At 41.6% G+C, this 25,823-nt stretch overlaps 1 protein-coding gene across 1 annotated transcript; it reads right to left on the bottom strand.

Moving 5' to 3' along the window:
• Positions 1-768: 768 nt before the first annotated feature.
• LOC311115908 (growth hormone-inducible transmembrane protein-like) lies at positions 769-25,614 on the bottom strand. The gene is made up of 9 exons (XM_084191030.1): positions 25,545-25,614; positions 23,626-23,782; positions 16,884-16,986; positions 16,533-16,644; positions 15,424-15,565; positions 14,704-14,812; positions 14,130-14,318; positions 12,709-12,880; positions 769-1,488 (listed from the first exon to the last, which is right to left on the bottom strand). The coding sequence occupies exons 2-9, from the start codon at positions 23,758-23,760 to the stop codon at positions 1,404-1,406; spliced, it is 1,047 nt and encodes a 348-aa protein (XP_084047156.1). The 5' UTR covers positions 23,761-23,782; positions 25,545-25,614; the 3' UTR covers positions 769-1,403.
• Between the last annotated feature and the right edge of the window lie 209 nt (positions 25,615-25,823).

Here is a 25,823-nt window from a genome sequence, read left to right as displayed (position 1 = left end):
TCAGCCATTCCTGAACCTGCTAGCAAAAATAAGCTACATATGGACAGTAACAAAACAAATTACTTAAACTTTCAAACGAAAGGAAACTTCTTGAAAGGGAAATAACGCATTTGATGAAATGTGGATTTTTACACTTATGTTGGTGTCATAACCAGCCATAACATAACGTAATATATGTCACAACAGGTGTAAATATATGGGTCATGACAGTGTTATGACCAAATTATGACATGTTATGTCAGCTGTTATAACATAGTTATAAGTCCAGTGTTACCAGTCTTTCCTCCTATCAGTGATCTTTATCCAGACTGGTTAGGCTTTCCTCCCGTCAGTGATCTTTATCCAGACGGGTTAGGCTTTCCTCCCGTCAGTGATCTTTATCCAGACGGGTTAGGCTTTCCTTCTGTCAGTGATCTTTATCCAGACGGGTTAGGCTTTCCTCCCGTCAGTGATCTTTATCCAGACGGGTTAGGCTTTCCTCCTGTCAGTGATCTTTATCCAGACGGGTTAGGCTTTCCTCCCGTCAGTGATCTTTATCCAGACGGGTTAGGCTTTCCTCCTGGTACATGTAAATGGTGAATAAAGGTGATTCTGATAATTTTCCTAGTACTGTTACTCACTGGAGATTCTCCTGACCAAGATGTTACTGAAATTAGTCAGGTGAGCCTTGACAGTATCCACAAATTGTTCAGTGAATAAAACTGATCAACATGCTTCAAAATGTCCATTTGTTTTCATTAAATACCTCAACAACATACCAACACCAACTGCATTCGCTTTCACTTTATTGAATTATACCATAACAGCATTGATCACTTTCAATCACTTTCATTCTTACAGAAACAAATCTCAAAAGTCCCACCCTTCCAAGGCTCGGCATATACAACACATGCAAGTTCAGTGTTTGTCCAGGAGTTAACCACACATTCACATGTATTGTATGTGTCGAGGCATGACATAAATAGCTGTTGTATGCCCAACTTTGTTTTGCTTGTCAGAAATGGGAACACCCACCTCAAGTGTAAATAAATATATATAAAATATAAGGATCAATTACAGAAGAAGACTGAGGGGAGATATGTGATGTTGACTGATATCACCATGAGCAATCCTGACTTTAATCAAAATATGCCTCCCTCAGAATCAAGACAAAAGCATTTCTTTAACATTCTGAATATAGAACAGAGCAAGTCTTCTTCTTTCTTTACTTGTATGAGTGGCAATATGCACTAGGAAATTGCAATCCCCTTCTTCACACAAAAGCAACATTTTTTATTGTGCCAGTTGACAATACGTTTTCAAACTAAAAGTATATAACAGCTGGTGTATGGTGCTAATTGTAGAACAGATCGTTGTTGTTCAACTCTGGAAGATTAAAGATGGAAAGTCAGACTGGAAAGTCTTTATTTCTTTCTGTTTCCGCCACCAGACAGAATCATCACCATCCTCATGAAGATGTTCAGAGTGTCCATGTAGATCCCCATGCACCTACAAGACAGGATAACACCACAAACCACCAACCGTCAGTTTCATAACGCAATACAAGACAGGATAACACCACAAAGCACCAACCGTCAGTTTCATAACGCAATGCAAGACAGGATAACACCACAAAGCACCAACCGTCAGTTTCATAACGCAATACAAGACAGGATAACACCATTAGGGCTGTCCCCGACAAAAAATATTCATCATGGTCGACCGAGAGTCGTCTATTCTATCGACTGGTCTACATTTTTTAAACGTGTGTTTTTCCATATATAGACACACCCTCTGTTTCAATACAATCAACTATAGTTTGGCTACTGAGCTTGTCTGATGCTTTAATTACTGCGATTAAAAATGAAGACACAAATGACTAAAGAGGGAGCCAGAGATCAATATAGCCTAACCAGAAGAAGAAAAAACCTGTTCCTGACCCTCTTCCTCCCGCTGCCCTTCACAGATTCTGCCGTTATGCTCCTAAAGTTGCTGGTAATAGGCTACACTAGCGGTTGGCAACCTTTTCCATTTGGAGTGCCAAGTTATCGTACCATTTCTGAGTGCCAGTTCTGATTTTTATATGCACATTTATGTGGAACAGTTTCATTTCATTTATAATAAAAAGTCTTCATATTTCAAAATCAATGTCATGTGGTTAATCAACATTTTACCTAAATGAAAACGATACACATCTAAAAAGTATCTTATATTGCCATTGCCAATACGTAAAAATAGCCTACATAAATCAACACATAAAAACATTGCAGCCTGCAGGTAGAAAATATCATGATAAAATAAATATCCTATAAATAACATTGGCTATGCATAGCCTGTCTGCAAGGAACTTAAAACATTGTATCAACTATTAACTTGGTCTAGCCCGATCGTGCTAGCAAACTTGCAATATTGTATAAAATATTCTGTTTCCTGCGCCAGTGAGCTCCGGACAGACAGACACAGCTGTAGACTATTTGAGAAAGGGATAAGACGTAATCAGGTAGGCCTATTTTATGAAGTTTCCACCAGATCAGAGCATGAAATTTTTTTCCCCTTTCACGCTGAGTGGTTAATTGAAAGGGAGAGAGACCGAAATATTTTTCAAGTAGGCTACGTTGAGGAACTATTGTCATTCTCAATGGCCTGCATTTGTGCGCAGGCCAGGTAGCCTACTATTCTACTGTATAGTAGGCCAGTATCATACTGTATAGTAGGCCAGTATTCTACTGTATAGTAGGCCAGTATTCTATTGTATAGTAGGCCAGTATTCTACTGTATAGTAGGCTAGTATTCTACTGTATGATAGGCCAGTATTCTACTGTATAGTAGGCCAGTATTCTACTGTATAGTAGGCTAGTATTCTACTGTATGATAGGCCAGTATTCTACTGTATAGTAGGCCAGTATCGTACTGTATAATAGGCCAGTATTCTACTGTATAGTAGGCCAGTATTCTACTGTATAGTAGGCTAGTATTCTACTGTATGATAGGCCAGTATTCTACTGTATAGTAGGCCAGTATTCTACTGTATAGTAGGCCAGTATTCTACTGTATAGTAGGCTAGTATTCTACTGTATAGTAGGCCAGTATTCTACTGTATAGTAGGCCAGTATTCTACTGTATAGTAGGCCAGTATCTACTGTATAGTAGGCCAGTATTCTATTGTATAGTAGGCTAGTATTCTACTGTATAGTAGGCCAGTATTCTACTGTATAGTAGGCCAGTATTCTACTGTATAGTAGGCCAGTATTCTACTGTATAGTAGGCCAGTATTCTACTGTATAGTAGGCCAGTATCTACTGTATAGTAGGCCAGTATTCTACTGTATAGTAGGCTAGTATTCTACTGTATAGTAGGCCAGTATTCTACTGTATAGTAGGCCAGTATCTACTGTATAGTAGGCCAGTATTCTACTGTATAGTAGGCCAGTATTCTACTGTATAGTAGGCTAGTATTCTACTGTATAGTAGGCCAGTATCATACTGTATGATAGGCTAGAATTCTACTGTATAGTAGGCCAGTATTCTACTGTATAGTAGGCCAGTATTCTACTGTATAGTAGGCTAGTATTCTACTGTATGATAGGCCAGTATTCTACTGTATAGTAGGCCAGTATCGTACTGTATAGTAGGCCAGTATCGTACTGTATAGTAGGCCAGTATTCTACTGTATGGTAGGCCAGTATTCTACTGTATAGTAGGCCAGTATTCTACTGTATAGTAGGCTTGTATTCTACTGTATGATAGGCCAGTATTCTACTGTATAGTAGGCCAGTATTCTACTGTATAGTAGGCCAGTATCGTACTGTATAGTAGGCCAGTATTCTACTGTATAGTAGGCCAGTATCGTACTGTATAGTAGGCCAGTATTCTACTGTATAGTAGGCCAGTATTCTACTGTATAGTAGGCCAGTATTCTACTGTATAGTAGGCCAGTATTCTACTGTATAGTAGGCCAGTATTCTACTGTATAGTAGGCCAGTATTCTACTGTATAGTAGGCCAGTATTCTACTGTATAGTAGGCCAGTATTCTACAGTATAGTAGGCTAGTATTCTACTGTATAGTAGGCCAATATTCTACTGTATAGTAGGCCAGTATTCTACTGTATAGTAGGCCAGTATTCTACTGTATAGTAGGCCAGTATTCTACTGTATAGTAGAACAGTTTTCTACTGTATAGTAGGCCAGTATTCTACTGTATAGTAGGCCAGTATTCTACTGTATAGTAGGCTAGTATTCTACTGTATAGTAGGCCAGTTTTCTACTGTATAGTAGGCCAGTATTCTACTGTATAGTAGGCCAGTATTCTACTGTATAGTAGGCCAGTTATCTACTGTATAGTAAGCCAGTATTCTACTGTATAGTAGGCCTGAATTCTACTGTATAGTAGGACAGTATTCTACTGTATAGTAGGCCAGTTTTCTACTGTATAGTAGGCCAGTATTCTAATGTATAGTAGGCCAGTATTCTATTGTATAGTAGGCCAGTATTATACTGTATAGTAGGCCAGTATTAAGCCAGTTTTCTACTGTATAGTAGGCCAGTATTCTACTGTATAGTAGGCCAGTATCGTACTGTATAGTAGGCTAGTATCATACTGTATAGTAGGCCAGTATGCTACTGTATAGTAGGCTAGTATTCTACTGTATAGTAGGCCAGTATTCTACTGTATAGTAGGCCAGTATTCTACTGTATAGTAGGCCAATATCATACTGTATAGTAGGCCAGTATTCTACTGTATGATAGGCTAGTATTCTACTGTATAGTAGGCCAGTATTCTACTGTATAGTAGGCCAGTATCCTACTGTATAGTAGGCCAGTATTCAACTGTATAGTAGGCTAGTATTCTACTGTATAGTAGGCCAGTATTCTACTGTATAGTAGGCCAGTATTCTACTGTATAGTAGGCCAGTATCCTACTGTATAGTAGGCCAGTATTCAACTGTATAGTAGGCTAGTATTCTACTGTTCTACTGTATAGTAGGCCAGTATTCTACTGTATAGTAGGCCAGTATTTTACTGTATAGTAGGCCAGTATTCTACTGTATAGTAGGCCAGTATTCAACTGTATAGTACGCTAGTATTCTACTGTATAGTAGGCTATTATTCTACTATTCTACTGTATAGTAGGCCAGTATTCTACTGTATAGTAGGACAGTATTCTACTGTATAGTAGGCCAGTAGTCTACTGTATAGTAGGCTATTATTCTACTAATCTACTGTATAGTAGGCCTGTATTCTACTGTATAGTAGGACAGTAATCTACTGTATAGTAGGCCAGTATTCAACTGTATAGTAGGCTAGTATTCTACTATTCTACTGTATAGTAGGCCTGTATTCTACTGTATAGTAGGCCAGTATCCTACTGTATAGTAGGCTAGTATTCTACTGTATGATAGGCCAGTATTCTACTGTATAGTAGGCCAGTATTCTACTGTATAGTAGGCAAGTATTCTACTGTATAGTAGGCCAGTATTCTACTGTATAGTAGGCCAGTATTCTACAGTATAGTAGGCCAGTATTCTACTGTATAGTAGGCCAGTATTCTACTGTATAGTTTGCCAGTATTCTACAGTATAGTAGGCCAGTATTCTACTGTATATTAGGCCAGTATTCTACTGTATAGTAGGCCAGTATTCTACTGTATAGTAGGCCAGTATCCTACTGTATAGTAGGCCAGTATTCAACTGTATAGTAGGCTAGTATTCTACTGTTCTACTGTATAGTAGGCCAGTATTCTACTGTATAGTAGGCCAGTATTCTACTGTATAGTAGGCCAGTATTCTATTGTATAGTAGGCCAGTATTCAACTGTATAGTAGGCCAGTATTCTACTGTATAGTAGGCCAGTATTCTACTGTATAGTAGGCTATTATTCTACTGTATAGTAGGCCTGTATTCTACTGTATAGTAGGACAGTAATCTACTGTATAGTAGGCCAGTATTCAACTGTATAGTAGGCTAGTATTCTACTATTCTACTGTATAGTAGGCCTGTATTCTACTGTATAGTAGGCCAGTATTCTACTGTATGATAGGCCAGTATTCTACTGTATGATAGGCCAGTATTCTACTGTATAGTAGGCCAGTATTCTACTGTATAGTAGGCCAGTATTCTAAAGTATAGTAGGCCAGTATTCTACTGTATAGTAGGCCAGTATTCTACTGTATAGTTGGCCAGTATTCTACAGTATAGTAGGCCAGTATTCTACTGTATAGTAGGCCAGTATTCTACTGTATAGTAGGCCAATATCATACTGTATAGTAGGCCAGTATTCTACTGTATGATAGGCTAGTATTCTACTGTATAGTAGGCCAGTATTCTACTGTATAGTAGGCCAGTATCCTACTGTATAGTAGGCCAGTATTCAACTGTATAGTAGGCTAGTATTCTACTGTATAGTAGGCCAGTATTCTACTGTATAGTAGGCCAGTATTCTACTGTATAGTAGGCCAGTATCCTACTGTATAGTAGGCCAGTATTCAACTGTATAGTAGGCTAGTATTCTACTGTTCTACTGTATAGTAGGCCAGTATTCTACTGTATAGTAGGCCAGTATTTTACTGTATAGTAGGCCAGTATTCTACTGTATAGTAGGCCAGTATTCAACTGTATAGTACGCTAGTATTCTACTGTATAGTAGGCTATTATTCTACTATTCTACTGTATAGTAGGCCAGTATTCTACTGTATAGTAGGACAGTATTCTACTGTATAGTAGGCCAGTAGTCTACTGTATAGTAGGCTATTATTCTACTAATCTACTGTATAGTAGGCCTGTATTCTACTGTATAGTAGGACAGTAATCTACTGTATAGTAGGCCAGTATTCAACTGTATAGTAGGCTAGTATTCTACTATTCTACTGTATAGTAGGCCTGTATTCTACTGTATAGTAGGCCAGTATCCTACTGTATAGTAGGCTAGTATTCTACTGTATGATAGGCCAGTATTCTACTGTATAGTAGGCCAGTATTCTACTGTATAGTAGGCAAGTATTCTACTGTATAGTAGGCCAGTATTCTACTGTATAGTAGGCCAGTATTCTACAGTATAGTAGGCCAGTATTCTACTGTATAGTAGGCCAGTATTCTACTGTATAGTTTGCCAGTATTCTACAGTATAGTAGGCCAGTATTCTACTGTATATTAGGCCAGTATTCTACTGTATAGTAGGCCAGTATTCTACTGTATAGTAGGCCAGTATCCTACTGTATAGTAGGCCAGTATTCAACTGTATAGTAGGCTAGTATTCTACTGTTCTACTGTATAGTAGGCCAGTATTCTACTGTATAGTAGGCCAGTATTCTACTGTATAGTAGGCCAGTATTCTATTGTATAGTAGGCCAGTATTCAACTGTATAGTAGGCCTGTATTCTACTGTATAGTAGGACAGTATTCTACTGTATAGTAGGCTATTATTCTACTGTATAGTAGGCCTGTATTCTACTGTATAGTAGGACAGTAATCTACTGTATAGTAGGCCAGTATTCAACTGTATAGTAGGCTAGTATTCTACTATTCTACTGTATAGTAGGCCTGTATTCTACTGTATAGTAGGCCAGTATTCTACTGTATGATAGGCCAGTATTCTACTGTATGATAGGCCAGTATTCTACTGTATGGTAGGCCAGTATTCTACTGTATAGTAGGCCAGTATTCTAAAGTATAGTAGGCCAGTATTCTACTGTATAGTAGGCCAGTATTCTACTGTATAGTTGGCCAGTATTCTACAGTATAGTAGGCCAGTATTCTACTGTATATTAGGCCAGTATTCTACTGTATGGTAGGCCAGTATCCTACTGTGTATAGTAGGCCAGTATTCAACTGTATAGTAGGCTAGTATTCTACTGTTCTACTGTATAGTAGGCCAGTATTCTACTGTATAGTAGGCTATTATTCTACTGTATAGTAGGCTATTATTCTACTATTCTACTGTATAGTAGGCCAGTATTCTACTGTATAGTAGGCCAGTATTCTACTGTATAGTAGGCTATTATTCTACTATTCTACTGTATAGTAGGCCTGTATTCTACTGTATAGTAGGACAGTAATCTGCTGTATAGTAGGCCAGTATTATACTGTATAGTAGGCCTGTATTCTACTGTATAGTAGGCTAGTATTCTACTGTATAGTAGGCCAGTATTCTACTGTATGATAGGCTAGTATTCTACTATAGAGTAGGCCAGTATTCTACTGTATAGTAGGCCAGTATTCTACTGTATGATAGGCCAGTATTCTACTGTATAGTAGGCCAGTATTCTACTGTATAGTAGGCCAGTATTCTACTGTATAGTAGGCCAGTATTCTACTGTATAGTAGGCCAGTATTCTACTGTATAGTAGGCCAGTATTCTACTGTATAGTAGGCCAGTATTCTACTGTATATTAGGCAAGTATTCTACTGTATATTAGGCCAGTATTCTACTGTATGATAGGCCAGTATTCTACTGTATGATAGGCCAGTATTCTACTGTATAGTAGGCCAGTATTCTACTGTATAGTAGGCCAGTATTCTACTGTATAGTAGGACAGTATTCTACTGTATAGTATGACAGTATTATACTGCATCATGATGGTATTGATAGTAGTATACTGCATCATGATGGTATTGAGTATTATACTGCATCATGATGGTATTGATAGTATTATACTGCATCATGATGGTATTGATAGTATTATACTGCATCATGATGGTATTGATAGTATTATACTGCATCATGATGGTATTGATAGTATTATACTGCATCATGATGGTATTGATAGTATTATACTGCATCTTGATAGTATTGATAGTATTATACTGCATCATGATGGTATTGATAGTATTATACTGCATCATGATAGTATTGATAGAATTACACTGTATCGTGATGGTATTCTACACTGAACAAAAATGTAAACACAACATACAACAATTTCAAAGATTTTACTGAGTTAATGTTTGTATAAGGAAATCAGTTCATAAGGAAATCTGTCAATTGAAATAAATTCATTAGGCACTAATATATGGATTTCAGATGACTGGGATAACAGATATGCCTCTGTTGGTCACAGACACCTTAAAAAAAAGGTAGTGGTGGGAATCAGAAAACCAGTCAGTATCTGGTGTGACCACCATTTGCCTCATACAGCGTGACACATCTCTTTCGCATAGAAATGATGAGGCTGTTGATTGTGGCCTGTGGAATGTTGTCCCACTCCTCTTCAATGGCTGTGTGAAGTTGCTGGATACTGGCGGGAACTGGAACAGATTGATCCAGAGCATCACAAACATTCTCAATGGGTGACATGTCTGGTGATTATGCAGGCCATGGAAGAACTGGGACATTTTCAGCTTCCAGGAATTGTGTACAGATCCTTGTGGCATGGGTCCGTGCATTATCATGCTGAAACATGAGGTGATGGGGCGGATTAATGGCACTACAATGGGCCTCAGGATCTCATCACGTTATCTCTGTGCATTCAAATTGCCATCGATAAAATGCAATTGTGTTCGTTGTCTGTAGCTTATGCCTGCCCATACCATAACCCCACCGCCACTATGGGGCACTCTGTTCACAACATTGACTTCAGCAAAACGCTCGCCCACACGACTGCCATTTGCCCTGTACAGTTGAAACCGGGATTCATCCGTGAACAGCATATTTCTCCAGCGGCCATTTAAGGTGAGCATTGCCCACTGAAGTCAGTTACGACGCCGAACTGCAGTCAGGTCAAGACCCTGGTGAGGCCGACGAGCATGCAGATGGGCTTCCCTGAGATGGTTTCTGACAGTTTGTGCAGAGATTCTTCGGTTGTGCAAACTAACAGTTTCATCAGCTGTCCGGGTGACTGGTCTCAGACCATCCCGCAGGTGAAGAAGCCGGATGTGGAGGTCCTGGGCTGGAGTGGTTACACGTGGTCTGCGGTTGGGAGTTCGGTTGGACATACTGCCAAATTCTCTAAAACGACTTTGGGGGCGGCTTATGGTAGAGAACTGAACAAATTATCTGGCAACAGCTCTGGTGGACATTCCTGCAGTCAGCATGCCAATTGCTCTCGCCCTCAAAACCTGATACATATGTGGCATTGTGTTGTGTGACAAAACTGCACATATCAGAGTGGCCTTTTATTGTCCCCAGCACAAGGTGCACCTGTGTAATGATCATGCTGTTTAATCAGCTTCTTGATATGCCACACCTGTCAGGTGGATGGATTACATTGGCAATGGAGAAAGGCTCACTAACAGGGATGTAAACAAATTTGTGCACAAACTTCGAGTAATAAAGCTTATTGTACGTATGGATCATTTTGGGGATTTTTTATTTCAGCTCATGAAACATTTTATTGCTATTTTTGTTCAGTGTACACAGCTCAAAAAAATAAAGGGAACACTTAAACAACACAATGTAACTCCAAGTCAATCACACTTCTGTGAAATCAAACTGTCCACTTAGGAAGCAACACTGATTGACAATAAATTTCACATGCTGTTGTGCAAATGGAATAGACAACAGGTGGAAATTATAGGCAATTAGCAAGACACCCCCAATAAAGGAGTGGTTCTGCAGGTGGTGACCACAGACCACTTCTCAGTTCCTATGCTTCCTGGCTGATGTTTTGGTCACTTTTGAATGCTGGCGGTGCTTTCACTCTAGTGGTAGCATGAGACGGAGTCTACAACCCACACAAGTGGCTCAGGTAGTGCAGCTCATCCAGGATGGCACATCAATGCGAGCTGTGGCAAGAAGGTTTGCTGTGTCTGTCAGCGAAGTGTCCAGAGCATGGAGGCGCTACCAGGAGACAGGCCAGTACATCAGGAGACGTGGAGGAGGCCGTAGGAGGGCAACAACCCAGCAGCAGGACTGCTACCTCCGCTTTTGTGCAAGGAGGAGCAGGAGGAGCACTGCCAGAGCCCTGCAAAATGACCTCCAGCAGGCCACAAATGTGCATGTGTCTGCTCAAACGGTCAGAAACAGACTCCATGAGGGTGGTATGAGGGCACGACGTCCACAGGTGGGGGTTGTGCTTACAGCCCAACACCGTGCAGGACGTTTGGCATTTGCCAGAGAACACCAAGATTAGCAAATTCGCCACTGGCGCCCTGTGCTCTTCACCGATGAAAGCAGGTTCACACTGAGCACGTGACAGACGTGACAGAGTCTGGAGATGCTGTGGAGAACGTTCTGCTGCCTGCAACATCCTCCAGCATGACCAGTTTGGTGGTGGGTCAGTCATGGTGTGGGGTGGCATTTCTTTGGAGGGCCGCACAACCCTCCATGTGCTCGCCAGAGGTAGCCTGACTGCCATTAGGTACCGAGATGAAATCCTCAGACCCCTTGTGAGACCATATGCTGGTGCGGTTGGCCCTGGGTTCCTCCTAATGCAAGACAATGCTAGACCTCATGTGGCTGGAGTGTGTCAGCAGTTCCTGCAAGAGGAAGGCATTGATGCTATGGACTGGCCCGCCCGTTCCCCAGACCTGAATCCAATTGAGCACATCTGGGACATCATGTCTCGCTCCATCCACCAACGCCACGTTGCACCACAGACTGTCCAGGAGTTGGCGAATGCTTTAGTCCAGGTCTGGGAGGAGATCCCTCAGGAGACCATCCGCCACCTCATCAGGAGCATGCCCAGGCGTTGTAGGGAGGTCATACAGGCACGTGGAGACCACACACACTACTGAGCCTCATTTTGACTTGTTTTAAGGACATTACATCAAAGTTGGATCAGCCTGTAGTGTGGTTTTCCACTTTAATTTTGAGGGTGACTCCAAATCCAGACCTCCATGGGTTGATAAATTTGATTTCCATTGATAATTTTTGTGTGATTTTGTTGTCAGCACATTCAACTATGTAAAGAAAAAAGTATTTAATAAGATTATTTCATTCATTCAGATCTAGGATGTGTTATTTTAGTGTTCCCTTTATTTTTTTGAGCAGTGTATATCAAAGCAGGATAAAGAAATTAGAAATAACAGGAGAAATGGTCTAGTTGTCTTTCTATCTATCTGATTGAATAGTAAAGTACAGAAATTGACTTGTCTTTCTATATGTTTGAATAGTAAGGTACAGAAAGGACTAGTTGTATTTCTATCTGTTTGAATAGTAAGGTACAGAAAGGACTAGTTGTCTTTCTATCTGTTTGAATAGTAAGGTACAGAAAGGACTAGTTGTCTTTCTATCAGTTTAAATAGTAAGGTACAGAAAGGACTAGTTGTCTTTCTATCTGTTTGAATAGTAAGGTACAGAAAGGACTACCGTAGTTGTCTTTCTATCTGTTTGAATAGTAAGGTACAGAAAGGACTAGTTGTCTTTCTATCGGTTTGAATAGTAAGGTACAGAAAGGACTAGTTGTCTTTCTATCTGTTTGAATAGTAAGGTACAGAAAGGACTACCGTAGTTGTCTTTCTATCTGTTTGAATAGTAAGGTACAGAAAGGACTAGTTGTCTTTCTATCTGTTTGAATAGTAAGGTACAGAAAGGACTAGTTGTCTTTCTATCAGTTTAAATAGTAAGGTACAGAAAGGACTAGTTGTCTTTCTATCTGTTTGAATAGTAAGGTACAGAAAGGACTACCGTAGTTGTCTTTCTATCTGTTTGAATAGTAAGGTACAGAAAGGACTAGTTGTCTTTCTATCGGTTTGAATAGTAAGGTACAGAAAGGACTAGTTGTCTTTCTATCTGTTTGAACAGTAAGGTACAGAAATCAGACATAGCAGGAAAGATGACTCTGCAGACGTCACTTACGAGTTGATGGGGTCGTATTTCTGCATCCCATACATGGGGTATGTCTCTGCCCTCTTGATGACCTTCTGGGTGTCGTAAAGCAGGAACAAGCTGAAGAGGACCAGACCTCCGTAGATAGCGATGGAGTACAGGCCTGCTCCCATCGCTGAGGTAGGGGGCAGGAACATTGAGCCTGGGGACAGAGAGAGTGGAGAGGACATTGTTTAATACCATGTCCTCAAGTTCAATTAATAACTGAGGGGAAATGATCTAACGAGGGCTCAAGGGTGTTTGTCACCAGAGAGACAAATCCTAAATAATGCTACTTGAAAAAGAAGAAACTCCAGCACACTAGTATCTTGAACAATCCATTAACAATTTACTGGGTTTCCTGGAACCAAAGGTTACGGTCCAATAGACTTCATTGATGTCTGTCTACCATGTTGTTTTTCATTGATAAACATTTTAAAATGCAATAACCATTTAGTTGTCTTCTAAAAGTATGACATTTACAACCCTGCATTTTATGTCCATGTTCCTTTGTGAATTTGACCATAATAAACAGATTGTGAAGAAAAGGCAACTAACTGATGGAGGTGAAAAACACTGAAGCCCACAGCCAGGGTTATTGATCTAAAGGTACTAACTGATGGAGGTGAAAACCACTGAAGCCCACAGCCAGGGTTATTGATCTAAAGGTACTAACCGATGGAGGTGAAGACCACTGAAGCCCACAGCCAGGGTTATTGATCTAAAAGGTACTAACTGATGGAGGTGAAGACCACTGAAGCCCACAGCCAGGGTTATTGATCTAAAGGTACTAACCGATGGAGGAGGTGAAGACCACTGAAGCCCACAGCCAGGGTTATTGATCTAAACGTACTAACCGATGGAGGAGGTGAAGACCACTGAAGCCCACAGCCAGGGTTATTGATCTAAAGGTACTAACCGATGGAGGAGGTGAAGACCACTGAAGCCCACAGCCAGGGTTATTGATCTAAAAGGTACTAACCGATGGAGGAGGTGAAGACCACTGAAGCCCACAGCCAGGGTTATTGATCTAAAGGTACTAACCGATGGAGGAGGTGAAGACCACTGAAGCCCACAGCCAGGGTTATTGATCTAAAGGTACTAACCGATGGAGGAGGTGAAGACCACTGAAGCCCACAGCCAGGGTTATTGATCTAAAGGTACTAACTGATGGAGGTGAAGACCACTGAAGCCCACAGCCAGGGTTATTGATCTAAAGGTACTAACCGATGGAGGAGGTGAAGACCACTGAAGCCCACAGCCAGGGTTATTGATCTAAAGGTACTAACCGATGGAGGAGGTGAAGACCACTGAAGCCCACAGCCAGGGTTATTGATCTAAAGGTACTAACTGATGGAGGTGAAGACTACTCCGAAGCCCACAGCCAGGGTTATTGATCTAAACGTACTAACCGATGGAAGAGGCGAAGACTACTCCGAAGCCCACCGCCAGGGGTCCTCCCATGTTGAGGAACTTCTCACTGGGGGCACACATGGCCACGGTGGACAGACCCCCCACGATGCCCGCTGTGTACCAGGCTGCCCTCATCATCAGGGGCCCACCTAGCAGAGTCATGGGGGCTATGACCGCTCCCATCACACCTGGAAACACAGGAACAAACGGATTGATTTATTTATTCGGTTAGTTTAAAAGGGACCATGTACGTACCCCAAACGTGAAAAAGCACCAGATTTTAGCTACACAGCTATTTCTCATCTGAGGTCCAAATAAAGCGGTTATATATCACAAGATGTTATATTTAAAGAAAAAGGATCTGGTATTTAACAGTCTTCTCTGAATATTCTCACAGGCACAGCACCAGTGTTGTAAGCACTAGAAAAACCTGATCCATTCATGTAAACTGCTGCTGCATAGTGTTGGTATTCTGAAACTCTATAGTACTGCCCTCTAGTGGTGAAAAGAAGCAAGTGGGACATTTCAATTGACAAATGCTTGGTAAAGTGAGCAGGTAAAGCAGTCCAGCACCTGCATGTAGCATCCAGGCTAGATGTTTGGTTCCTGGGCTCTGGTCATAGGAGATAGATCTGACCAGCATGCCTGCTCCAATCACGGCTGCAAAGGTAGCTCCAATTGCCTGGTGAAAAATGTACACATTTCTGTTATATTTTTAAAAAAAAATGTCTAATGTGGCTATTGAGGTGTAATGCAAGTGTCTCCAAATCATACACAATGGTTTGCCATTGACAATCAGCACCAGATTTATCAATACAAAACCCTGAGGTTTGGTGGGCCCTCAAATGACTAATTTCCTTTTTAAAGGGTTAATAATATACAGTGGATGCAGATATACTTGAAGAATACTGGAAGCAAATTTTAGTCATAAGTCACTGGCCCGGTGGCGGTGGTTATTGTAAATATGAATATTTTCTTAAAGGTAGACTCAGCGATATGACGTAGATGCAGAAAGTAAACAGCATAGTGGGTCCATTTCCGCAACAACTAAAAGCGTTGAATCGTGAGGCTCAACTTCTCCGCTGTTTTGGTCCCCGGTGGCTACCATGATGTTACAGCGTGAAGCAAACGCATGCAAATGTACAGATCTGTGTGTGTGACTGTGTGAGAGCGAAGTCTTGCATCTCGCTCATCTCAATATCTGCGGTGCTGCTCGTGGCAACGTCATATCGCTGAGTCTACCTTTAACTGACTTGACTGGTTAAATAAAGGTTCAATAAAAAGGTGTATCACCAGCCAGGATCCTCTCATCATGAGACCCATGAGGGCTGGGGTCCTGCTGACTGCTACAGCCGACAGAGCTGTCATCCCCACACTGCCTGCAAAGTACATGTAGGTGGAGTGGATCCTGTCCTTCACGTACTGGGGCCAGATACTGGGCCGAGACCCAGGGAAAAGAACAGAAACATTTTTACAGAGGACAACGCTTGTTGATATGCCTCCAAAACAGCACCCTATTCCCAACAGAGTGCACTACTTTCAACCAGGACCCATAGGGCATTGGTCAAAATGAGTGCACTATGTAGGGAATAGGGTGCCATTTGGGACACAGAGAAGGTAACACTTTCCTTTAAGTTGTGGTTATACCATGGAACTACACAGCAATAGCTACAGTAATGACAAAGACACATGTACTTGATACCAGTGAATCGTTAAACCACTGTAACTTCATGGGATAACACCAGTACAACACTCACTACCATGGGATAACACCAGTACAACACTCACTACCATGGGATAACACCAGTACAACACACACTACCATGGGATAACACCAGTACAACACACAGACACTACCATGGGATAACACCAGTACAACACACACACTACCATGGGATAACACCAGTACAACACACACACTACCATGGGATAACACCAGTACAACACACACACTACCATGGGATAACACCAGTACAACACACACACTAGCATGGGATAACACCAGTACAACACACACACTACCATGGGATAACACCAGTACAACACACACACTACCATGGGATAACACCAGTACAACACACACACTACCATGGGATAACACCAGTACAACACACACACTACCATGGGATAACACCAGTACAACACACACACTACCATGGGATAACACCAGTACAACACACACACTACCATGGGATAACACCAGTACAACACCCACACTACCATGGGATAACACCAGTACAACACACACTACCATGGGATAACACCAGTACAACACACACACTACCATGGGATAACACCAGTACAACACACACTAGCATGGGATAACACCAGTACAACACACACACTACCATGGGATAACACCAGTACAACACACACACTACCGTGGAAGCAGCTGCACTTACACTGCTCTCTCGATGGCACCGATCTCATTGGACATGCCGAGTCCGTAGTAGCACAGCGCTCCCAGGCCTAGAGCAGCCCCTCCAGCCAGGAACATCCTGCCCATGTTATCCACTGGAAGGAATACATAGTACATACATACCAGTTACAACCTGGTGCTGACTAGCACATGTAATGGTCCTGACTTCATTATGTAACTGTGGAGGGGGGGGGGGGGGGGGGGGGTGAGATGGGCCTATGCTGATTTCAGCTATGTTTACACGTGAGGTACATCATTCCCCGGCCCCCCCCGGCACGCAGATGTTTGTGTTGTGAGGTGAGATTGAAGTGCTTTAGTAAGTCATTATATTCACTTCTGATGGCAGTATCAGTGGCTGGCTCGAAAGCTGCCTGTTGGAGCTGGTCCTTGGCAGTTTTCCCACGACGGAAGCCCAATCTGGATTTGGTGGAATAGCCCTGATGAAAGAGGAAGATAAAGCAAAATATTACATACATCAGCAGTTATTACAGCATGCTGACCTACAACTGAAGACATACAAATTGTCCACAGGTAGGGTCTTTAAAAAAAATGTTGACAATGGCCGCAGCCCCATGGGAATCTTATTAGCATGATGAAAAATCCCCATATAAATCTGTCAGTTTAAGATAGAGATCTGTTTTTTGCACGGGCTATCTGTTTATCCATGTATGAATCTGTTATTCAATGCGTTTCTATGGGCTAATAGCAGTAAGGCCAAATTCAATGTTTCATCAAATATTTTGTGTGTATATATATATATATATATATAAATAAATAAATAATGTGGTCCTCTGTAGCTCAATTGGTAGAGCATGGCGCTTGTAACGCCAGGGTAGTTGGGTTCGATCCCCGGGACCACCCATACGTAAAAATGTATGCACACATGACTGTAAGTCGCTTTGGATAAAAGCGTCTGCTAAATGGCATATTATTATATATTTATACAGTACCAGTGAAATGTTTGGACACACCTACTCATTCAAGGGTTTTTCTTAATTTTTTAAAACTATTTTCTACATTATAGAACAATAGTGCAGACATCAAAACTATGAAATAACAGATATGGAATCATGTAGTAACCAAAAAAGTGTTAAACAAATCCAAATATATTTTATATTTGAGATTCTTCAAATAGCCACCCTATGCCTTGATGACAGCTTTGCACACTCTTGGCATTCTCTTTACCAGCTTCATGAGGTAGTCACCTAGAATGCATTTCAATTAACAGGTGTGCCTTCTTAAAAGTACATTTCTTGAATGCGTTTGAGCCAATCAGTTGTGTTGTGAAAAGTTTGGGGGGGGGGGGGGTATACAGAAGATATACCTATTTGGTAAAAGACCAAGTCCATATTATGTCAAGAACAGCTCAAATAAGCAAAGAGAAACAACAGTCTATCATTACTTTAAGACACGAAGGTCAGTCAATACGGAACATTTCAAGAACTTTGAAAGTTTCTTCAAGTGCAGTCGCAAAAACCATCAAGCGCTATGATGAAACTGGCTCTCATGAGGACCGCCACAGGAATTAAGACCCAGAGTTACCTCTGCTGCAGAGGATAAGTTCATTAGAGTTACCAGCCTCAGAAATTGCAGCCCAAATAAATGCTTCACAAAGTAACAGACATCTCAACATCAACTGTTCAGAGGGGACTGTGTGAATCAGGCCTTCATGGTCGAATTGCTGCAAAGAAACCACTACTAAAGGACACCAATAAGAAGAGACTTGCTTGGGCCAAGAAACACAAGCAATGGACATTAGACCGGTGGACATTTGTCCTTTGGTTTGGAGTCCAAATTGGAGATTTTTGGTCCCAACCGCCGTGTCTTTGTGAGACGCGGTGTGGGTGAACGGATGATCTCAACATGTGTATTTCCCACCGTAAAGCATGGAGGAGGAGGTGTTTTGGTGTGGGGGTGCTTTGCTGGTGACACCGTCTGTGATTTATTTAGAATTCAAGGCACACTTAACCAGCATGGCTACCACAGCATTCTGCAGCGATACGCCATCCCATCTGGTTTGGGCTTAGTGGGACTATCGTTTGTTTTTCAACAGGACAATGACCCAACACACCTCCAGGTTGTGTAAGGGCTATTTTACCAAGAAGGAGCATGATGGAGCGCTGCATCAGATGACCTGGCCTCCACAATCCCCCGACCTCAACCAAATTGAGATGGTTTGGGATGAGTCGGACCGCAGAGTGAAGGAAAACCAGCCAACAAGTGCTCAGCATATGTGGGAACTCCTTCAAGAATGTTGGAAAAGCATTCCAGGTGAAGCTGGTTGAGAGAATGCCAGGAGTGCGCAAAGCTGTCATCAAGGCAAAGGGTGGCTATTTGAAGAATCTCAAATATAAAATATATTTGGATTTGTTTAACACTTTTTTGGTTACTACATGATTCCATATGTGTTATTTAATAGTTCTGATGTCGTCACTATTATTCTACAATGTAGAAAATAGTAAAAATAAAGAAAAACCCTTGAATGAGTAGGTGTTCTAAAACTTTTGACCGGTAGTGTGTGTGTATGTGTGTGTGTGTGTGTGTGTGTGTATATATATATACACACCTTAAGGGTCCTAAAAATCTAATAGCTAAATGATCCTTTGAATGACCATCTTAAAACAATTCCATATGTTAACTTAGTAGATTTGCCAGTGGCAACGTTAAACTACTGTCCCAATTGAAAAGAATACTGGTCCGGGAAAACGGATGATGCGCACATCTTTAATTTGCAGGCTGAGCCTGAGCACAGTACTACATAGAGCCATGACTACATGGAACTCTATTCCACATCAGGTAACTGATGCCAGCAGTAGAATCAGAGAAAAAAATAAACAGATAAAAATACACCTTATGGAACAGCGGGGACTGTGAAGCAACGCAAACATAGACACATGCCTACAAAACACACGATAACATACACACTTTACACACTATACACATGGATTTTATGTTGTAGATATGTGGCAGTAGAGTAGAGGCCTGAGGGCACACACTTAATATGTTGTGAAATCTATTATGAATGTATTGTAATGTTTTTAAAAATGTATAACAGCCTTAATTTTGCTGGACCCCAGGAAGAGTAGTTGCTGCCTTGGCGGGAACTAATGGGGATCCATACTAAATACAAATCCATACACCAAAAAATGACATTTCAATTTGACAATATCATATTTACATTGATTGTTTGGAACAATCTCAAAAAGGGTGTTATTGTTAGTCTACAGTTGTATGGCCCTATAAAATCAGTTTTCCCAGTTTTGTTTAAGGTTTCCGAGTTGTTTGAGGTTCACTCAAAATCACACTTTTTATAGAAAAACTAAAAGATAAATTGATGTTTTAAGTCCACAACAATGCTTAAAAACCACATCAGGAGACAACTTTTGAGGTCTGGGAACAATATATAAAAAATTTATTTGGAGGGTGTAGTTGCCCTTTAATTCAAGTGCGGGACTAGCAAGAGACAGAATGACGCTGCAATGGATAGATGCCGTTTTACAGGCTCCTGACCAATTCTGCCATTTTAGTCCCCTCCTGTACTCCCTGTTCACCAACGACTGCGTGGCCACACATAACTCCCAACACCATCATTACGTTTGCTGACGACGCGACGGTCATAGGCCTGATAACCGACGACGACGAGACAGCCTATAGGGAGGCCTGGCAGTGTGGTGCCAGAGACGTGGCAGTGTGGTGCCAGAGACGTGGCAGTGTGGTGCCAGAGACGTGGCAGTGTGGTGCCAGAGACGTGGCAGTGTGGTGCCAGAGACATGGCAGTGTGGTGCCAGAGACGTGGCAGTGTGGTTCCAGAGACGTGGCAGTGTGGTTCCAGAGACGTGGCAGTGTGGTGCCAGAGACGTGGCAGTGTGGTGCCAGAGACGTGGCAGTGTGGTGCCAGAGACGTGGCAGTGTGGTGCCAGAGACGTGGCAGTGTGGTGCCAGAGACGTGGCAGTGTGGTGCCAGAGACGTGGCAGTGTGGTGCCAGAGACGTGGCAGTGTGGTGCCAGAGACGTGGCAGTGTGGTGCCAGAGACGTGGCAGTGTGGTGCCAGAGACGACTACCTCTCCCTCGACGTCGGCAAGACAAAGGAGCTGTTCGTGGACTACAGGAAACGGAGGGCCGAGCACGCCCACATTCACATTGACGGGGCTGTAGTGGAGCGGGTCGAGAGCTTTAAGTTCCTCTGTGTACACTAAGGATCTATCATGGTCCACACCAACACAGTCATGAAGAGGGCACGACAAGGACTCTTCCCCTCAAGAGGCTGAAAAGACTTGGTATGGGCCCTCAGATCCTCAAAATGTTATACAGCTGCACCATTGAGAGCATCTTGACTGGCTGCATCACCGCTTGGTACGGCAACTGCTTGGCATCGGACCGCAAGGCGCTACAGAGGGTAGTGTGTACAGCCCAGTACATCACTGGGGCCAAGCTTTCTGCCATCCAGGACCTCTATACCAGGCGGTGTCAGAGGAAGGCCCTAAATATTGTCAAAGACTCCAGCCACCCAAGTCATAGACTATTCTCTCCGCTACCGCAGGGCAAGCGGTACCGATGCACCAAGTCTGGAACCAACAGGACCCTGAACAGCATCAACCCACAAGCCATAAGACTGCTAAATAGTTAGTTAAATAGTTAACCAAATGGCTATACATTGACCTTTTTTGTACAAACTCTTTTGACTCATCACATACGCTGCTGTTACTGTTTATTATCTATCCTGTTGACTAGTCACTTTACCCCTACTTATATGTACATAACTACCTCAATTACTTCGTACCCCTGCACATCGACTCGCTACTGGTACCCCGTGTATATAGCCAAGTTATCATTACTTGTGTATTTATTCCTTGTGTTATATAATTTTATATTTTTTTCTTCTGCATAGTTGGGAAGGACCAGTAAGTAAGCATTTCACTGTTAGTCTACACCTGTTGTTTACGAAGCATGTGACCAATCCATTTTGATTGGAGACTGTTGTATTTGGCTAGCTGTGTTTTTGTACTGTATAATGTAGGCTACATGTGATGGCAGAGTTTGGAAAACCAATGCCCCACGATTGATACAAGTCATCATGATATCATTCTGCCAGGTAGGCCTACTTTACAGTCAACATTTCATTGGGAAGTTTTTTTATGAACGCCTTTAGAAATGTTCATTCAAACAGCGCATGATGATTGAATTGCGCCTCGCCAAGATTCAACCTAAGACTTTGGACCAAACGTTTTTGAATACCCATTGCTGAAAAGCAAATTGTGAACCAAAAACTACTGTGAACAGAACACAAAAAATATTACTGGCACCATAGCGACCAATAAACAATTGGTGTTGCACTGCCAAGTCCAATGCAAGTGTTTTGGTCGCAGTTTTGAGCTCTGACTGGACAAGTGTGTATTTCAGCATCTCTGTCAGGGATGACTGTACCTGATGAGGCTTAAGCAAGGGCGTGTGTGTGTGGGGCGGGGGGGGTATGTGTGTGTGTTAGGGATGGGCAAGAGTAATTGTGTACTCGAACGGATGTCAAAACGATATCTTTAACCAGAGATCACTAAGGTCAGGGTTAGGCATAAGGTTAGCAGCGTGGTTAAGGTTAAGGTCAGGGTTAGGCATAAGGTTAGCAGCGTGGTTAAGGTCAGGGTTAGGCATAAGGTTAGCAGCGTGGTTAAGGTCAGGGTTAGGCATAAGGTTAGCAGCGTGGTTAAGGTCAGGGTTAGGCATAAGGTTAGCAGCGTGGTTAAGGTCAGGGTTAGGCATAAGGTTAGCAGCGTGGTTAAGGTCAGGGTTAGGCATAAGGTTAGCAGCGTGGTTAAGGTCAGGGTTAGGCATAAGGTTAGCAGCGTGGTTAAGGTCAGGGTTAGGCATAAGGTTAGCAGCGTGGGTAAGGTCAGGGTTAGGCATAAGGTTAGCAGCGTGGTTAAGGTCAGGGTTAGGCATAAGGTTAGCAGCGTGGTTAAGGTTATGGTCAAAGGTTAGGTTTAAGAAGATAAATTGGTAGAAATAGGCGGGGTTTATGACTTTGTGGCTGTGGTAACTAGTGACGACCCTACTTTGCGACACCCCGGCCTTACGTTTTTTATTTAACCGACCTGGAAGACCGTGTGTGTTAAATTTAGGCAAACACTGAACTGATCAATGAGCTCAGTTGGTCAGGTGTGGCGCCTAGTTGGGACAAAGCCATGCAGTACCTGCGGCACTCCAGGAACAGGGTTGCCTACTCCTGGCCTAGGCTATAACCCTACTAAACACAGACAGGTTCCACACTGAAAATATACTAAAACATTAGTTTGATAAAGACAAAGAGCGTATTTTAATCAGAATCATTAAGCCTAGGCCTACTCGCCAGACAGATGTCGTGAAAATAATTCATCCCCATGCAGTGTTCAATATGGAATTGTTAATCCATTTGGAAAATTCCAAAGAACAAGCAGAATAAACTACATTGAACGTCTGTATATCAAAAAGAACAATTTTTGTTTTGTAACCCTGGAGAAAAAAATAAATAATAACATTCCAAATTGAGCCCAGTTTCAAAATGATCACTGGGAATAACTGTTCCAGATGTGTGACGACTTCACACTATTCTGTTCTATTTTATTCTGTTATATTACATCATGTTTTTTACTATAAAATAGGCGTGTCTTGACTGTGATAAGGCCTCGGGAAATAAGAGCGTCTTGTCTGCCAAATTAACAAAACAAGGCCACACCGTTGTACAGCCACAGGCTTCTACAAGCAAGCAAGCACCACTTCTGAGGTTACTGCCTTTTTGAAGACTGTGTTCCACAATATAATATAACCAGTTGATATTACGGTTTCAATAAATTAATCTTAAAATGGCACTTGTCTTTTTATTGATTAAATATGAGGCAATTTAGCAATTAGGATTTGTCATCTGTAATGGTTATGTTAAATTATACATTTTTGCGCACTGTTGGCATGTAGATAAATGCATATTTTTTCCAGTGCGGGCCTTGTGTTCTAAAGGTTTATTTTATTTTATTTGAGTACTGGAGTAAAAATTATGTGAGTGCTGGAACAGTCAAACAAAGTCAAAAGCCCATCCCTAATGTGTTACCTGGTGAGCCTTGAGGAGGGGTGGGCAGCTCTTCAGGGTGGAGCTCCTCAGGGCTGGAGAGCCCTGGGTCAACATAGGACGCAGCCCGGACACAGGGAGACTGCGCAGGCATGCTAGCCTCACCAACATGGTCATGATAAAGCTCTGGAATTACAATCTGAAAACAGTTCAAAAGATCAGACAGTCAGCAACCACAACAATGACATCTAGAATACATGTGGTAATATGTAGTATCCATGTGTTCATTACTAATAAAATATGATATGGCATTCATGCTCATGTTCTAGCTAGCTAACTCGCTTGCAGGTGCTTTAAGTCGCCTCCAAGTTATTCATTTTTTGTGCACATATGGCGTACGTGCAGGACTTTTATTTTGACATGAGGTAAGCAGAGAGGAAATGGGTCGACAACAGTCTTTAATAATACGTTCCTTTAGATATTTTGTCTCAAATTCCCCATCATAATGACCAACTGTCCTGCCCACCGGCACAGTAAGTTGATTGAATTGTATTTAATATCTGGCTTCCCGCTGACTGTTTTTGTGCAACCCAATACAATAAGGAGCAACGCTTGTCTATGTAAATACAACCGTGTGGCTAAAAGCAGCTAACGGTAGCTAACGTTACATGTTGATGATTTCCTTCCTGTACTGTTTGTAACTACCCTGGTAGGTTGATTGATAATGTTATAACCTTGTATTGCTACCACTGTATCATCAAAGGTATTATCTAAGTGAGTTTCAGAGATTGTCAGAATATGAACGGCATCTGTTACTAGCAGATTATTGATTTCATGAACCTTGTTTCTTAAGCTACATATGTTAACGTGGGCTATTTCTAACACTTTTCTGTGATGCTTGATTATTTTTCTTGCTTTACTGGGAGGCTTAGCAGAGGTAGACATACTCAGGTTATTTTTCTTTGTGCATTGGCCGGAAGTGGGAGAAGATGGAGCGAGATGGATTATGGCCGACATTCTGTTAATGTTCTCATCTATGAAACATTTGATCTCCATACAGTTTGTTTCCAAAACGATGATTAATTTGCTCCCATTGGAAACGAAAGGCTCTGGTCTATCTTGGGTTAGTTATAAAAAATCTTTGCTATCACAGTCATTGTCAGGCAACTAACTCGCTTTCTATACTGGACAAAAATATAAACACAACATGTAAAGTGTTGGTCCCATGTTTCATGAGCTGAAATAAAAGATCCCACATCGTTTTACAGAATTTGGCAGTACGTCTGCGACCAGCCACCCGGACAGCTGATGAAACTGAGGAGTAGTTCAGTCTGTAATAAAGCCCTTTTGTGAGGAAAAAATAGTTTTGATTGGCTGGTCCTATGCCCACCCATGGCTGTGCCCCTGCAAGTGACGTGAAATCCATAGGTTATGGCCTAATGAATGTATTTCAATTGACTGATTTCCTTATATGAACTGTAACTCAGTAAAATCGTTTTAACTGTTGCGTTTATATTTTTGTTCACTATACAAAGACGAGTGAAAAACATAGCTAGCTTACTAAATTAGCTGATCATTCTGGTTTTCATAACACAGTATGTTAGCTAACGTTACCTAACTGCAGAATCCCAAAGCTGGGAAAAAGTTAAATGAAATAACGAGGATCATGAACACAAAAGTACCACAGCTATCTTTTATAGTCATAAAAACGTTTATTTGATTGAATTTGGCTGAATTTGTCAGAGAATGTTCCTTGTTTTGTAACCATTGCGTACGTTAGAAAGCGGCTTGCTTGCTAGTTAGTCGCTGTTGTGAATCACATCGAGCTGACAAGTTAACATCGTTTCCTCCTTAAAAGCGTTGCTACAAATTTAGATATTGATAGATCATGTCAACAATAAAACACAGTACTCCTATTTACAATGTTTTAAAGATAAGTCAAAACTCTATATATTACATACCAAGCGTGTAGCTAGACTTCTGTTCACCTTCCTTGAGATAAGTGCGCACTTCACTGACGTAGTATGACGCAATTTCGTGAAAGTTCTGACCGATGTCATCATCATTAGGGGACGAATTTCAGTGAAATTATGTGACTTGTAGTTCTTAGGTTGTTTTTTATTTCTAGAGATTCTAAAGACGTGTAAAATGAATTCCAACAGGTGGCGGCACATCTTCATCCACCAAAAAGTGCTGCAACGTTTGCAACTCAACTTTTGAGGATAGCATATCTTTCAGTT

This window comes from Coregonus lavaretus, assembly GCF_964263955.1.
Source record: "Coregonus lavaretus genome assembly, contig: HAP1_SCAFFOLD_857, whole genome shotgun sequence".
NCBI lineage: Eukaryota > Metazoa > Chordata > Actinopteri > Salmoniformes > Salmonidae > Coregonus > Coregonus lavaretus.
The sequence above is the reverse complement of the archived record's forward strand: the minus strand, read 5'-3'. Positions and strand labels throughout refer to the sequence as shown.